This window comes from Oryzias melastigma, linkage group LG11 (assembly GCF_002922805.2).
Source record: "Oryzias melastigma strain HK-1 linkage group LG11, ASM292280v2, whole genome shotgun sequence".
In the NCBI taxonomy this organism is placed as follows: domain Eukaryota; kingdom Metazoa; phylum Chordata; class Actinopteri; order Beloniformes; family Adrianichthyidae; genus Oryzias; species Oryzias melastigma.
The window spans coordinates 24,690,115-24,706,543 of record NC_050522.1 but is presented as its reverse complement, the minus strand read 5'-3'; the positions used below and the strand labels follow the sequence as shown (position 1 = coordinate 24,706,543).

Sequence of the window (16,429 nt, the reverse complement as noted above, 5' to 3'; positions counted from 1 at the left end):
AGATCCGGCCCCTGGCCCTGACTTTGACACATGTGGTTTAGGGGATAAGATGCAAAAGAGAGTTTTTAGCGGCTGTGAATATAAAAAAAGATTCACTTTGATTTCAATTGTTAAAACCAGGAAAATGTCTTTAAACCCAAAACACAGGAAACTGGGTTTGGTGGCAGATGATAAAGCAGATAATCTCACAATAGAGCTGAAAACCAGTGAAACACTGAAGACCATTAACAGAAATGAAGACAGCTGAGGAAGATGAACCTGCAGTGACTGACAGGAGACAGAACATGAGCAGGAATATCACTGAAAAAATAAACGGTAAAATCCTCACTATCAGCAGTATGACATAGCACCAAATGTTAATAATGTCAGCACTCTGGGAATATAAGTTTTCGGACATCTGTTTTTAAAATATTACAATTTGTATTTAACTAGATTTATGTTGCAACACAATACCAAAATAAAGCTCCTCCACTGTTTTTATTATTAAGCCAATGACAAAGCTACTCAAGTTGACAGTAATTTCTTTACATAAAAATTACAACTGTAACACTTTCACACCTACACAGGTCTTATTAGATGAGTGGTTATCTAGTAGAACTGTATTTTTTGAGGTTGACTGAATTTTTATATTGATTAAAAGACCCCCCCCCCAAAAAAAAGGTGTTTTTGTGTCCCTTTTCCAACTTTGGGCCCCCGGCCCCAAAAACCTTGTGCACGTCCCTGCCTCTACTACTGTAAGTTCTACTCAAAATATCGATTTTTCATTTGAGAAGCTATTCTAACGGTTTATATTTTGGCTGATGTTATTTGTACGTATTTTAAATGCGACCAAGGACCAAATCTGATGGAAATTCACGCTAGCCACATGTAAAACATGCAGCAAAGATGCACAAGGCTGAATGTCTGCAGCATTTTTATTGATTCCAAAGCTAAATATAGTTGTTTATTTGCGGGGCATTTGTTGTTTCACGGGGTATTATATGGGATAATTGTAAAAACATGAATGGTTTGACACAATGATGATTTTTGTGCAGCTATTAAGGCAACCACGTATTTTTAGCTTTGAAATTAAGAGCGGCAAAGAATAAAATTGCAGCGATGACCGTACGGTTTAGAAAATGACGTGCAGATAGTCGCTTTCATATTTCTGGCAACCGTTTCTTATGAATTTGATCCTTTCTTTCCTGTATTTTGCCGCAGATCAGACACAGTTATGAGCAAAAGGGAGAGAGGAGCTACTTTAGAGCCACGGCTGAGCGAACGGCGGCTGACTTGACTGCAGTAGAAAACATCGCTACACTGATTAGTTTTATTTTAAGGTAAGACATGGTCAATTTATCTTACGTTTGCTTTGTTTATGGGTACGGAAATTTAAGCAACTTTTAACTCTGTAGAAAAAATCTTTAGCAGCTCTATAGCTGCGTTTCCATTACACTTTTGCGCAAAACTTTATCGAAATTTCTAGAATTTCGATAAAACACTGTTTCGAAAAAACAGCGTTTCCATTAAACCATGATTATGCGAAAAACTCGAAGTAATTCCCGCGATAAGTCATTAAAAAAACATGACGACAGATATAAACACTATTTTCATGTGCAGTAGATTCATTCACATTTCTGCCACGGAGCTAGCTCTCATCCTTCCCATCAGAGAAGACGTCTACGTCTGATCCGAGCCTTGGAGCGGCAGGCTCCTTAAACGTGGGAGCGGCGTAGAGTCAAACAGTTTTGGGAAATCGTGGTTGAAGAATTCACCGAAGAGCCGTGGATTCAGCATTTTCGCATGACACGCTCAACTTTTGATGAGCTGTGCGGTGCTCAAGGCAGCCAGTTGCTGTGAAAAAGCGCATTTGACCAGCTTTTCCTGCTTCCTGTCCGAAACGTCATATCCGGTTAATGGTCACGTGACTCGTTTGTTTCGAAAAAAGTGTTTCCATTACAGTTTTTCGAAAAACTACTGTTTCGATACGGCCCAAATACCACCTCCTCTAAGCGCAAAAACTTTATTTCGAAAAAGGCAAGTTTTTTCGAAATTGTGGTGTTTCCATTAGGAGAATTTAATATCGAAATTCCGTTTTTCGAAATTTCAGAGTTAATGGAAACATGACTATTGTCTCATTCCCAAAGCTATTGCTAGCTAGCGCTACTGCTAGCTAGCAATAGCGCTAGCTAGTCCCAGCACTACCTTAAATGTGAAGAATAAAATCGTATTACCTTCATAATTTAACAAATAGGATTCAATGAAGTACTTGCGATCTTCGTATAACTTCGACAGGGGTGTAAAACGATCCACGAATTGTTTAATTTGTCCATAGGGATCTAAGGAAGCAGCTGTGCAGCCTTCTGCTAGCAAGATTACTGACGTTTGTATTTTGGTTTGTGAACGATCCAAGAAAGGAAATAAAAATACATTTAGGTAGAGCATTTTTAAAATAAATATTGTACAATTTTACGGTAAAGTTGGTGAGATACCTTTCATTATTTACATCAAATTGTGTTAAACAGCGAAAACAACTTTGATTGCGTAAACCGGAAGTCACTTCACACACAAACGGCGATGTCGCCATTTTGTGTGACGTCGTGAAAAGGGTCTATTTGAACAAATATTTTATGTTGCAAAAACATGTCTGAATATGTCTATGAAATCACAAGGCTCCTGTGATGATGTAATCACATTGTCATGTGGTAGTGACATCATAGCCATAGTGATGATGTCATTTGACATCAGACACAAATGTGATGATGTCAAATGACATCATCACATTTGTGTCAGAAGTCCTTGTACATGAGCAGATTTTCTTGAACCGTGTCGGAAGTTCTTACAAGAAAAGCAGAGACATACAGTACAAGAAATTTTTCCACAGACGATTCAAAAATGTCTTGCTTCAGAAGTAGACCCCCTACCACCTTAGAGGAAAGAGCTCGGGAAATTCAGTATTTGAGGGAAAGAAATGAAGCTTTATTTCAGGAATTGGAAAGAAAGAGTTACAGGTTGAAGGGAAGACATCCACTGGCTGAAAAACACAAAATCCTTAAAGAGCAAAAGCGTAAAGTCACCAGTTTAAACAGAAAATTGGAAAAAGAAGCTCAAAAACTTCAAAGAACCCTGAATGACCAACTAGTGCTGGAAGACAAGTGTAAAATTAAAAGTCATATTGTGAAACAGCTGACAGAAAGGAATGAGAGTTTAGTAGTTGCAAATGCTGATCTTAAAAAGAAACTTGTGGACCAGAAAAGCTTGCAAACAAATTACAGTATTTTGATGGAGGAGGAAAATCTGTTGAAAAAGAAACTTATTGTGTTGGAAGAAGAGGCTTCCAAACTGAAAATTTTGATCCCTCCAGTAAAACGAACGCAGACAGAAGTCGAAGAAAAACAACAATTCGTTCGACATTTAGAAGAAAGAATTGAAACTCTTCAAGGGGAAAAGGAGGCAATGTTGGAACTTATTGCCCAGAAGGAAGAGCTGGAGGTTCAACTGTCTGCTGTAAAAAATGCTTCAGACATTGCTGAGGAGAGAATTTTGAAGCTGGAACGGAGAATCGATGCGATCGACAAAAAAGGTTTCGAGTACAGCGCCCTCCAAGATAAACTTGTAGAAGAGCAAGAGCAACTAAAGGAAAAAAATAGAAAACTAAGGAGGTTGGTAAAATATTCTGAAAACTTAAAAGCAGATGCCATCGATCTAAAAAGGAGAAACATTGATGTTGCTAAGGAAAACGAGGCTCTTTTAAAAGTTCAGGAGGAACTTTTAAATTTTAAAGAGTCAACGTCTTCTCTACGGACTAAAAGCAAAGCTGTGAAAAGGGGCATTCATAAGAAAGCTGATAAACCTGTAACGGTGAACAAAGAACCAGAGCCAGAAGAACCAGCAAAAAATGACGGTGACACATCAGTCGATGGCAGTTCCCCAGATAAGGATGTTGCTGGTGGTTCATCACATGACTCAGGCCCCTTCAGCCGGGATAGCAGGGACACAGAAGAGAAAGAACCAACAAAAAAAACATCTGACAATGCCAAAACTGCCAGGAGTTCTATCGACAAGAGTAAGTCTGAGGTTCCATCAGTTTCTGAAAATGACATGGTGGAACAAGAACACAGTTTGTCAGACGATGTCATGAACCAAGAACCCAGTTATGACAGTGACTTCGAACAAGAATCTGTAACAAGTGATAGTTCCCCACCCAGTTCTGACAAGGACTCCAAACAAGAATCTGTAACAAGTGACAGTTCCCCACCCAGTTCTGTAGATGACTCAGAAAAAGAATCTGTAAAAAGTGATAGTTCCCCACCCAGTTCTGACGATAACTCCAGCCAGATAGAGACTACTAAAAAATCACCAGGGAACACCAAAAATGCTACGGTCACCAGCTCAACTTTTGGAAATATTTTCGCTGCTAAGGGAAAAAAATCCAAAGTGCCTTCTCCAAAGAAGGAAAGCAATTTTGTACAGTTCTTGCAGGGGATAAAAACATGGAAGGTTAAAAGCGAAGAAAAGGTCAAAGATGACTTCTGGGATACTCCTGACGTCACAGACAAAAAAGAAGCTTCCAAGAGATCAGAAAATGATTTCTGGAAAGCAAACTTCGGGGCTGGCAGAAGAAAAACAACAGAAAAATTACAAGGCAGTGCCGAAAAAACCCCGAGCCGTTCATCACACGATGATGACTGGCTGGCGGAATTTTTGTGAATTTCTGTGTTTTTCTTTAATTGTAGCGCACCTCGACCTGCGAAAAGCAAGAGAGGTGCTTTTAATAAATAACGTTTTATTTGATTTATCTGTGCTTTGTTTTTTATACATTTATTTGTTTGAAGTTTTAAAAATGAATTATAAACAGTTAGTTAGTTTAATGCTATACAATTCATAGTGTCTGTATTCTTATAGCTGATTTAATTATTTTGTTATCAGACACATGATTGTTTCGTACCTGACATGTTTTGACGGAGAGATATTGGTCTTCATCGGAATCGTCCACTGGCTCTGATGAAGACGGAAGCTCTCCGTTGAAACATGTGTCTGATAACGAAATGATTAAATCAGCTAGTTAGTTAGTTGTTTGGAAATCTTTTCGGCACAAATTGCTCAGTGCAGAAAAGTTTCATTTTCTTGTAGACGTGTAGGTTCTAAAATGTTTTTATTTATTCTTATATATGTTTAAGTTTTAAAAATGAATTACTTAGTTAGTTGTTTGGAAATCTTTTCGGCACAAATTGCTCAGTGCAGAAAAGTTTCTGTTTTCTCGTAGACGTGTAGGTTCTAAAATGTTTTTATTTATTCTTATATATTTTTAAGTTTTGAAAATGAATTACTTACAGTTAGTTAGTTGTTTGGAAATCTTTTCTGCACAAATTTCTCAGTGCAGAAAAGTTTCTGTTTTCTCGTAGATGTGTAGGTTCTAAAATGTTTTTATTTTATTTCGTGATTCGGCCTTTGGGTTTCCTCCGAGTACTTCGGTTTTCCCTCCCAATTGGGTAAAAAACATTTTTCCCCTCCCTGAATCACCACCTTACCGTGGTAGAGGGGTTTGAGTGCCTGAATTTACCCCCCAGAAGCTGCACCATGAGATGAAGGTTCCGACTCCCAGTGGGTCCAAACCTTTAACTGATGGTGCAGCTTCTGGCGGCGGGGTCAGGCAGGACTAAGAGTGATTCAAAAAAAAAAACTCATGGATACAGAAACAGCAAAGATCCAGTTTCTGAATCTTCAACAAAGGTTACAAATGACATCAAACAACTAGTTTTTTTGTTTGCTTTACCAAAAAAGTTCAAATAAAACCTTTACTTTGAAAATCTAACAAATTAGTGAACCTATGTGGCTGCCGTGGTGTAGAGGTAGGCTGGTCAACCTCTGATCAGAAGATTCCAGTTTCGATTCCCCTCTTTCTGCCCATGTGCGTTCTTGGGCAAGACACTGAACTCCATTTGAGGCAGGGGCAGTACACCCACCCAGAGAGGGCAAACTGCCTCTCGCTAGTCAAGAAACATGGCCTCAGACTTAACGGGGATCACTCTCATCTCAGCTGGTTCCTGTGGTCCCCAAACTAGATCCCCTCCGGGCCCTGGCTGCACCTAGAAATTCTGTCCATAAAGACTATGAACAGAACCGGTGATAAAGGGCAGCCCTGCTGGAGTCCAACATGCACCGGGAACAGGTCTGACTTACTGCCGGCTATGCAAATCAAGCTCCTGCTCTGGTCGTACAGAGACTGGACACCCCTCAGTAAGGCTACCTGGACCTCGTACTCCCAGAGCACCGTCCACTGGACACCACAGGGTTGAACGCCTTCTCCAAATCCACAAAGCACATATGGACTGGATGAGTGAACTATCACGAGCCCTGAAGAGGGTATAGAGCTGGTCCACTGTTCCATGATCGGGCGTAAACCACACTCTACTTCTTGGATCTGGGGTTTGACTATTGGGCGAACTCTCCTCTTCAGGACCCTGGAACAGACTTTCCCACAAGGCTAGGCAACTTTATATGAGTATTACAACATTTCATTTACTCTGCATGCCTACTATCACGCACTTAAAGATTTTTTGTTTCTTTGAATTTCATAGATATACTCAGAAAAATGTAATTGTGTTTGCATGCAGGCATAAATTTCAAATATCCTGATAGAAAACAGTTAACCAGTTACCTTTCTATTGTCCACAGGTAATGAAGCTGGCAGTGCATGGATGTAAACGTCAGCCTGCGCTTTGAATAAACAACCATGGGGTCGTGCGTCTCCAACCAAGGCAGACCAAGGATGATGGAGCAGCGCTGGGCCTCGATGGTGAAGAACCAAAGGGCTTTGTGGTGTCGAGCCGCTGCGGTGAGTGTGATCTCCTGAGTCAGGAACTGTACCCGGCCTGACCCCAGAGGTCGTCCAACAAGTCCAGAGACTACCACTCATCCATTGCAAGCGAGCAAAGGGACAAAGTTCCCTGCTGCTCCAGAGTAAATCATGGCCTGTGTTTTCACTATACAGCCGTCAAAACACAGAGTCACTGGCAGTGTAAAGGCGAGCGTGGGTTCACTCACAAGAGAACCGCGGAGGTCGGTCTGGGCAGTTGTCACGGATGTGGCTCGCCTGACTGCAGTAAAGACAGAAGTCCTCTCGGAAGCATCTCACCCTCTGGCAGATGTGGGAGGCTGGGGTTGCTGGGAGATGTAGTTTGTTCAGAACTCTGGAGAGAGCTCCCACTGGTGACCAGAGGGGGGAGACAAAGCTCTGACTCCTGACTGTGTAGACGTTTTTAAGAGAATTTCAACGTTGATGTTGCACAAAAGTAGGAAAAAGCTAAATATTTTCAGAGTAATCTCAAGTCAAAAGTCATTTTGTCTAGTTTTCAATGTTTTATTAATGCCTAAAAAATGTATTACAAAAACAGTTTTTTCAAAAATCAAATTACTCTGATTCGTTTCACAACGAAACAGGAGCTCAAGCAGAAATGAACGTAATGCTAAAAAAACAAAGCTAGGAGTCTAGCTCTGTTGAAACAACACAAGAGGAAAAAAATTGAAGGATTTGATTTGTTTTTGCTGAAAAGCAAATGTGCAAATTCAAGTTATCTTCTTTTTCTCAAAGAACTGAAATAATCGTTTGTGGCAGCCCTTATGCTGCCACGAACGATTATTTTAGTAGCCGGCTAATCACCGATTATTTTTTCTGATTAGTCGACTAATCGGGTCATACGCAAGCTGGATGTAAAACACTCATCTTAACCATCATTAGCTTTAAACTTACTCAAAACTAGATATATTCACACTAGCATTACCTGCGATAATGTTAGTGTGAATGCTGATAGCTGAAGATGCTGAAATTGGTAGTTAAAAAACGCTGAAGCTGATAGCCAGCTAAAATATTAGTTAAATGCCAAATTAGCCTAAAAAAATCAAAAAAGCCCAAATTAGCCAAAACAGCTAGCATGTAGCTGAAATATTAGCAAAACTCCAAACTAGCCTAAAAAAACCTTAATAAATGCCAAAATAGTCCAAAAAACTTTCATATTTACTACACTCTGACTCCATAATATATAAAGTAACAACTAATCGACTATGAAATTAGTTGTCGACTATTTTAATAGTGGATTAGTCGTCGATTAGTCGATTAATCGTGGCAGCCCTATTTATCAGAGATGATCTACAATCACTGGAAGTGTAGTTTGTGTTTCTCTGGAGTCCCATGTTGGCCAGCTGCCTCCACCATGAAGACTGACAGCCCGGTCCCTCCATGCTCTTCTCACGCTCCACGGAGTTCTGCACAAATGGAGTCATAGCTCACGTCTGATGAGCTCTGACACGTGAAACTGCTCTGTCTTTCTCTTCCTGGCATGCCCATCCATCTATCTTTGTTCCTTACTGTACGACTGACAGGCAAATCAAAGCCTTTTTACGGGTAAAGTGTGAAGAAGCCGTTTGGTTGTCCTGCTGGACGTCAAAAGGTCTCTTTGTTTCTGTGACGTCTCAATGAAAGAGCACAAGGTCTCCTTCAAGCATTTGAATGTGATTCCAGCTCCACTCATAAGTTAGGCGGGAACAGTGGACCGCTGTCTCGTCTTTGTGCAGACATCAGGAGAAAGAGCTGCAGCCTGTTGCCAAAAAGCATCCCTCAAACCCCGGAGGGGAGCGGATTTGACTTGGGCACAAAGAGCCTGGTTATATATCTCGGTGGGATGGCCTTTGTGTCGGGCCAACACTGAGGCTGTGTCTGCTCCTTACCCAACCTGTCGGACTCCCAAAGTGACAAGCAGGTCTTATTCAGGAATTCTCCCGTCCATGCAGGTGCATGAACGCTTTTCCTCCAAAACAGAGACTTCACTGGGAAGCTGGGACTTGGAAACAGTGAAAACGGGGGGAAGGGGGTGGCGGCCGCGGTGCAGCGGGGTCTTTTCACTTCTTGTTGGAGGCAACAATAGTCTTTGTCCAAGATCTTCCACCATTCTTATTAGGGCTACCAAGAGGAGGAGGAGGAGGAGGAGGAGGAGGAGGGTGTTTCTCCATAGTAACAATGACAAAACAGCTAGTTTAGCTCCGAGAAGGGAAGAGGAACCGCACGGAGGAGCACGGAGGAGCATGTTTCAAGGGAGTCTTGCTGGAAGTAACGTCCACTTGGAGAAGTTTGGTCACTTTCCCAGAGAAAGCGCGCCGCCACGCCTGCAGAGGAGCATGGATCGAGACAGCCAGAGCGAGGACACTCTGTCCAGCATTGCCCTGGAGAACATCAAGAACAAGCTGATCCACGCCTTCAGGGTCACGGAGTCCAGAGAGGAGTCCGGCTGCAGCGTCACACCCGCCAGCATGAGCCGGAGCTACCAGGCCAACGAGGAGCTGAGGCGGGCCAAGATAGACGGGGCAATAACCTGGCTAAGGTCAGAGCTGGTAAGCGGCTGCAGTTTGATGTTTGTGGGGTGCTCTTCTACGTAACGCAGGAGTTTGATGGCGCTGACTGCTTCTCTGCAGCAGGAGATGCGGACGCAGGACCTCCAGCTGGCTCAAACCCTGCTGGGGCTCAACATGGAGATCCAGAGGCTGCGGAGGGAAAGTTTTGGGGGGATCGAAGTAGATGGAGATGATTCACAGTGAACAGCTGCTGGAAGGAGAAAAATCCTCTTTGGACTGAAAACTTTTATATAATACTCCTAGGAAAAAAAAAAAGGGAAAATTTGTTTGATTTTTGGAGAAAATAATACAAAAAATGTCATTGAAATAATTGCAACATCTCTATTTAATGTTTCTTTATTGATCATTTCGTTTTTAAACTTGCTGGTTAATAAATACATACAACTTTTTTACTGCTTTTCCTGATCAAATGTTCTTTGAACAACAGTTCAGCATCATTAAATATTCAAACCAGCAGCTAAATCCGACTACAAACACAAATCTGAGCGCTGACAGCTTTGAAAAGGTCAGTGAGTGTTCGGAACATTAATGCATCGCTTTTACTGCTGATAGGACAATGCTTTTATACCGAGGTTTAATAAATCACATGCTGATGGAGGAAAAATAATATCAAACATCCATCACTGCTGACAGGTCAGTGTTTTATGTGGGATTTATACAATCCTTCGTCGCTTTTTAAATAGAGTTCACGCCACAGCATAATGGAGAAAAATCACAGGAGTACATGAAGATAAACTCCTCTAGTTGATGGATTTCCTTGAATTTTTACGACTTTATCCCCAACAACCACAACTGAAGTTCTGATGACCTTTGACCTCAGGAGGAGGCCACCATCTTGAACCATCCAAGAAAAAAAAGTCACCTCCTAACTTCTTGAGCATCATTGGGAAGCCACACGTGAAATATATTCAGGTTTTCGTGTTTGTAGATTTTGAGCGGCGTTAGCTTAGCGAGCTAGCAAAAGTGGCGTTTTACTATTGCTCATATAATTTTTACAGAAACATTGTAAAAATGTATTGCATGAATCGTTAGCTCGAGCTGAACGAAACAGTATGACAAGCAAAGCGAAAATACTAGGAATGTGGGCGTGGCTAACAAAAATCCTCTGTTGCTAAGGAAATCCAAAAATTTACTTTTGCCGATTCTTCTAAAAATTACATAGAACTGTTTGTCGCCCTCAGGCGACCAAAAGATTAAATGGTTGCTATGGAGATAAATCAACAGAAAAGGCCACCATCACGGGAAGAGGCTACCATCGTGAATTATCCAAGAAAAAAAAAGTCACCTCCTAACCTCTCGAGCATCACTGGGAAGCCACACGTGAAATATATTCAGGTTTTCGTGTTTGTAGATTTTGAGCGGCGTTAGCTTAGCGAGCTAGCAAAAGTGGCGTTTTACTATTGCTCACATAATTTTTACCGAAACATTGTAAAAATGTATTGCATGAATCGTTAGCTCAAGCTGAACGAAACAATATGACAAGCAAAGTGAAAATACTAGGAATGTGGGCGTGGCTAACAAAAGATCTCTGTTGCTAAGGAAATCCAAAGATTTACTTTTGCCGATTCTTCTAAAAATGACATAGATCTGTTGTTCGCCCTCAGGCGACAAAAAAACAAAATGGTTGCTATGGAGATAAATCAACAGAAAAGCCGCCATTTTGGAAAAACCCTTTTTTCCTCACCGTCACATGCATTTCTGATCATGGTGGCAGGAGCAGAGGGGTAGATTGAGGGGTATGCTGCAGCTTCTCAGCCAGTGAGAGCTTTAATTTGACATTTTCTGAGTTTTAAAGTATAGATTGACACCAAAATTAAACTTGTTTTTTTTTAATTTTCATAAAATAAATCAAAAATAAAAAACAAACCCAAGCATTTTTGTTAATCCTTAAAGAAAAGTTGGGATAACATCTATGTTCAGAGTATTTTAAATAATGGTTGCATTAATGTAATGTAAGACATTATGTTCATTGCATTATAAAACATTGTTTTAAGACATTATGTTGATTGACATCTATGACAGCTTTTAATCTTTTAAACTCTCCATAGTCTTTGATTTTAGGAAATCTTGTCAACAGTTATTGATCATAAATGTTTTATGAAATGTTAAACATTTAAGAATATTCACTCACTGTTGCATATATTCAAAAATATTGACGAAACTCATGTATGTTATGAATGAAAACAAGACTTTTTGAACATCAGACTCTACAAAAGGTGTAGCTGTTTTTTAAGGCACAGAGCTTCTCCTGTAGAAGACCCTCTCCAGCAGACCTCCTGTGAAAGGAGGACGGGACGTTTTTTGGTGAACGTTGTGACAGAACATCTCCCCAGAATTGGACACCATGCCGCCGCCGTAGCAGCCCTCCTCTTCGTCTTCGTCCGTCTCTTCCTCTTGCTCCAGCTCCTGCTTGAGCTCCTGGATGCCCGAGTGAAGCTCCATCAGCTGCCGGACCAGGGCTTGGTCTTGGGAACGCAACTCCATCTGGACACGGAGGAAAACATGTACTCAGTTAGGGATACTGTGAAGTGTTTGTTTCACGTCAAAGATTTTTGGGACAGGGACATTCAGTCTGACTCTTATTGGAGCCAAAACCAAAACATTCTAAAATCTTTTCAATGTGGCATCAATTCCAACTTTCTGTGGGGATAAAAAGCTGATTTTACCAGTAAGTTCATCAGTCAAACAGCCACAAAAACACAATGTCTCCTGCCCGTACCACGTCTTCAGGTTGGTAGTATGCAGTCAGGTGCTCCAGGACGTAGGGTACTAGGGTTTACAGACTCACCAGTGGATTGTACTGACACAAGACACCACCATGAATGTTTGGGCATGAGACCGTGTGACCGGGACAACGCAGCAACGGTCTACCGTCCTGTTTACTGAGGAGTCTCGGGTCACTTCGCACCGAAATAGTCGATACGCCAACATCAACGTGGTTTCAAGGATTGGCTTTGGTGGAGGAGGTGCAACAGTCTCTCACAAACAATTTGGTTCTTGTAGACCACATGCGTTAAAGTCACGGCCCGGGGGCCGGATCCGGCCCTCCAGATAATTTTATTTTATTGTTATTAATGACCCGATGTTATCTTGTGCTCATTTCTAACTTGTATAAATTTGATAAAATATATTTTTATGGAGAGTAAAATATTTAAGTTATTTAAGGTTTAAATTGATTTATTCTGAAATAATATTCCTGACTGTTTATTATTCATAATTATGTTAAAAAATTACAGTTTTAAAGTTTAAAAATTGGCATTTTTATAGATTTTTGGACGGTTTTGGCATCTACTAAGATTTTTTAGGCGATTTTGGAGTTTAGCTAATATTTACACACTAGCTGTTTTGGCAAGTTTTAGTTTTTTAAGTTTTTTAGGCTAATTTTGTTTGTTTGTTTGTTTGTTTTTTTAGGCTATTTTGAAAATTAGCTATTTTTTCAGCTACATACTAACTGTTTTGGCTAACCTAAGTTTTTTTTGTTGCTTTTTAAGTTTGGTATTTAGATAACATTTTAGTGGCTATCAGCTTCATCATTTTCAGCTATCAATTTCAGCATCTTCACTATCAGCACCAACATCTTCAGTGGCCACATTCATCTTACAGCATTCACACTAGCATTATCAGATGTAACGATATATATCTAGTTCATAATTATGTTAAAAAGTTACGGTTTTAAAGTTTTAAAAATGTAGTTTTAGAGTGTTCAGTAAATGTGTATCCCGTTCGACCCGCGACCTAAGTTCTGTTTTGGATTTTGGCCCGTTGTGCGATTGACTTTGTCACTCCTGTTGTAAACATCCAATCACTTCAAACATCGTAGAACCATCACCATCCCCCAATTCCACCAACACACCCCCAACTTCCTGTTCATGGATGATAACCAACACCCGAGTTGTCACAGCTGGACTTCAGGAAGTGTCTCCTGTGGGACGACCAGCAATGACCTCTGACCTGAACCCCATAGAGAAGGTCTGGAACCAGATACTGGATGAGCGGACCCCCAAGTGACCTGCAGAACTGCATGTAGAATGCCTCAGAACAAGGATAGGCGATTCCAAGCATGATTTCCAGATATCTAAGGCCTACTCATGACTGACTACCTGGTTCAGGTGTGTCCAGCCAATTAGAACATGCCGGAGGATGTTGGAATCCTTCCCTATCTCTGCCTCAAAGCGTCATCATGAGGCTGGTGGGGGGCTCGAGACACCGCTGTCATCGCAGTAGATCGTAGAAATACGTGCTATCCACATGGTCATGTTTGGTTCTTTTGTCTTCATTTTTTTGGCTAATAAATATAAAACTAATGAAAATGGTGTTTTGCCTCATTAATTTCATTCAAGTTCATGTAAATAGGAATCTCTAACTGTATTAAGCAGGAGCAGTTTCACTTTAAGCTCCGGTTTCTTTCAAATGTAAATCCCTCTTTCTGCTCCGTTTCCCGCTCTGTTTTCATGTGGATTTCTAACTACGAGCACTGATAAATAAGACATTCAGAATGCCAGTACGTCCGTCCAAAGAACCCAGGAATGTCTGGAACAAAACCTTTCGGAGGCGATCTGCATTTCTTTTCTGTGTTAATTACAGCAGCGGCAGAGGCCGGGCTCGGCTGAAGCATGCCGGCTTTATTGGCTTTGTCAGCGCCTGGAGGAGTGAGAGATGAAACATGAACTTCTTTCTGGCTGAGACGGGAGCCAGCTGGGCTCTGCCTCATTATTTCTGACCGTCCTTTTTATGGAGGCATTTTTCAAGAAGACAAAAAAGTTCTTTTCTTTTTCCAAACTTCTCTGTTTTTTATGATCTATCAGGAACTGGAGCCCCATCTTTCAGGATTTGTGTTGTAGTTGAAATAGCAATTACACGTCCTCCTTTCAGTCCCCGAGCCGCCTGTCTTCACCGTTTCTATCAGGCAATAAATCCTCCTGAAGGGATTGAGACGTCACTCTGCTTCCCTCGGAGCGGCGGCGTTTTGTTCTCCTTCTCTGTGTGCTCGGGAAACTTGGCCCGCCACAGCTGTCTGTGTAAATGTCAAGTGATGCATCAGGCTGTGAGGATGATGCTTCCATCGATTCTTTAATGAAGACGTGCACAGCTAGCCTCCTATACGCAGACATTTGTGAAAAATAAGACACAATCGCCTCATTTTGACCTAAAGAAATACTAAATCCAGGATTCTGCTTAGAGAATTCAAACCTGTTTGAAGTCATTTGTATCGTTTATAATTTACACATTTCTGAGACCCTTTTTCTCATTAGCATGATCCAAACTTTCCTCAATTGGATACAACTTGTTTTTTTCCCTGTAGTTCATTATCACTCCACTAGGGGGCGGCAGAAGTTCTTTTTTTTATGTTCATTTCAAAATGGCTGCCTCCATGAAATCTTAAAAACATTTTCAAACCTTTATGGTGTGAAAAGCTCATCTACTTTCTGTACTGAAAGAATACACATTTTATTGTTAATTATTCTTTAAAATACAGTTACACCCAATTAAAAGTGTGTGTATCAAATTAGCTTTTGAAGGTCTTTTTGCCTGAGCACTCGTGTGAATTTGGAAATGGTTTATGTCAAAGAAAATCATATAAAAATTAAAATTAATATTAAAACAGCAACCATGACGCGCCACTGTCCTCATGTCCTACATAAAAATATCACCGATCCCCTCCCCCCTTCTGTCTCTGTCAGCCATGTGACAAACTGATACAAATACCGCTTTTGTCAAAATGGTGGCTTTCCTGTTGCTTTATCTCCATAGCAACCATTTTGTGTTTTGGTCGCAAGGGAATGCCGAACAGATCGGTGTCTGTTTCAGAACAATCGACAAAAGTACATTTTTAGATTTCCTTAGCAACGGAGGTTATTTGCTAACCACGCCCACATTCCTAACATTTTCATATAATATATAATTTCGATCAGCTCTAACCAGGGAATTAACTTAAAAGAATTTGCAGCAGAACATCCTGGTTGGTTGCTCGCCATCCACACGCCAATCAAAATCTACAACTTCAAATTGTAACATTTTTAATTCAAGATGGTGGCCTCTTCCAAAGGTCAAAGGTCAGTAAAACTTCTGTGGCGGTTGAAGACTTAAGCTAACGGTGAAATTTTGTGAAGATCGCTTTAACAAAAGTTTCTTATTTCCATATTGTGTAAAAACGTAAAAATCGACAAATCTTACATTTTGCAACAAAATGGCCGCCAAGCTTTTGGTTGTTCGGCCATCCCATAATAATTTCAAAACTTTCATTGGATATCCCAACCTGTGGTGTGGTTTCCAAAAAATAATGTTCCTGAAGCCCCAATAGGAGATTTTTACCCCATTCATCTTTTTTACCATTTATGTCATCATAATCAGGAGGATCAGAGGCGGAGCTACAAAAGCCACGCCCCCTCAGAGGTGATTTTCTAATAAAAACTGCCTTACAAGTAGAGCTGTGAAAGACTGAATTTAAGAAAGTAAAACGTTTTGTTTCTTCTTTTATTTTTATTTTCAATAGCAAAATAATCTCAGAATGTCAAAGTGATAGAATTTTGGCGTAAAACAAACAATCTTGAGGTGTTCTTTTATCTGATTGGTAGATTTTAGGTTCTAGTTTTTGGCTTCTTTCTAAACTTGCTTTTCAAAGTTCAGAATCGTCCTACCAGCTCTCTCCGGAGCCAGGCCAGGGCGCTCTGGATGTCCCGGGTTCCTCCTCCTGCATCCCTGCAGGGTCCCATCGGACTCCCCGTCTCCCTGAAGACTCCCAGCCGACAGTCTTCAAAGGTGGAAGTTCTGCAGGAGAAGTCCCGGAGTCTGGTGAGGAGGAGCTCCATCAGCAGTCTGGTTCTGGTGTGGTTCTGGGTGGTCAGACGGACGGAGCTGCTTTCATACTTGAGACCCGTCTCCCCCAGACCTCGTGAGTGAGATGCTGTCGGCTCGTGACGTCAGATGCTCGGCGAGGACCACTTGTTTTGAGGAGGATGGTGGTCTCCATGACGACAGAACCTCTGAGAGTTCTGCTCTGTTGTTGGGTCTTTCAGAAGGTGATGCAGCTCCTGCATGAAGG

At 41.1% G+C, this 16,429-nt stretch overlaps 1 protein-coding gene and 1 long non-coding RNA gene across 2 annotated transcripts in view; one reads left to right on the top strand and one right to left on the bottom strand.

Annotated features, from left to right (window-relative positions):
• The window catches only part of LOC118599400, a 5,297-nt gene extending 2,922 nt beyond the window's left edge, over positions 1 to 2,375 (bottom strand). Inside the window, exon 1 of the long non-coding RNA XR_004948734.1 lies at positions 2,214 to 2,375. This is a non-coding gene — a long non-coding RNA (uncharacterized LOC118599400). The remainder of the gene's footprint in view (positions 1 to 2,213) is intronic.
• A 5,665-nt stretch (positions 2,376 to 8,040) lies between these two features.
• Positions 8,041 to 9,776, top strand: si:ch211-153f2.3. The gene is made up of 2 exons (XM_024298265.1): positions 8,041 to 9,366; positions 9,448 to 9,776. The coding sequence occupies exons 1-2, from the start codon at positions 8,764 to 8,766 to the stop codon at positions 9,568 to 9,570; spliced, it is 726 nt and encodes a 241-aa protein (XP_024154033.1). The 5' UTR covers positions 8,041 to 8,763; the 3' UTR covers positions 9,571 to 9,776.
• The last annotated feature ends 6,653 nt before the right edge of the window (positions 9,777 to 16,429 follow it).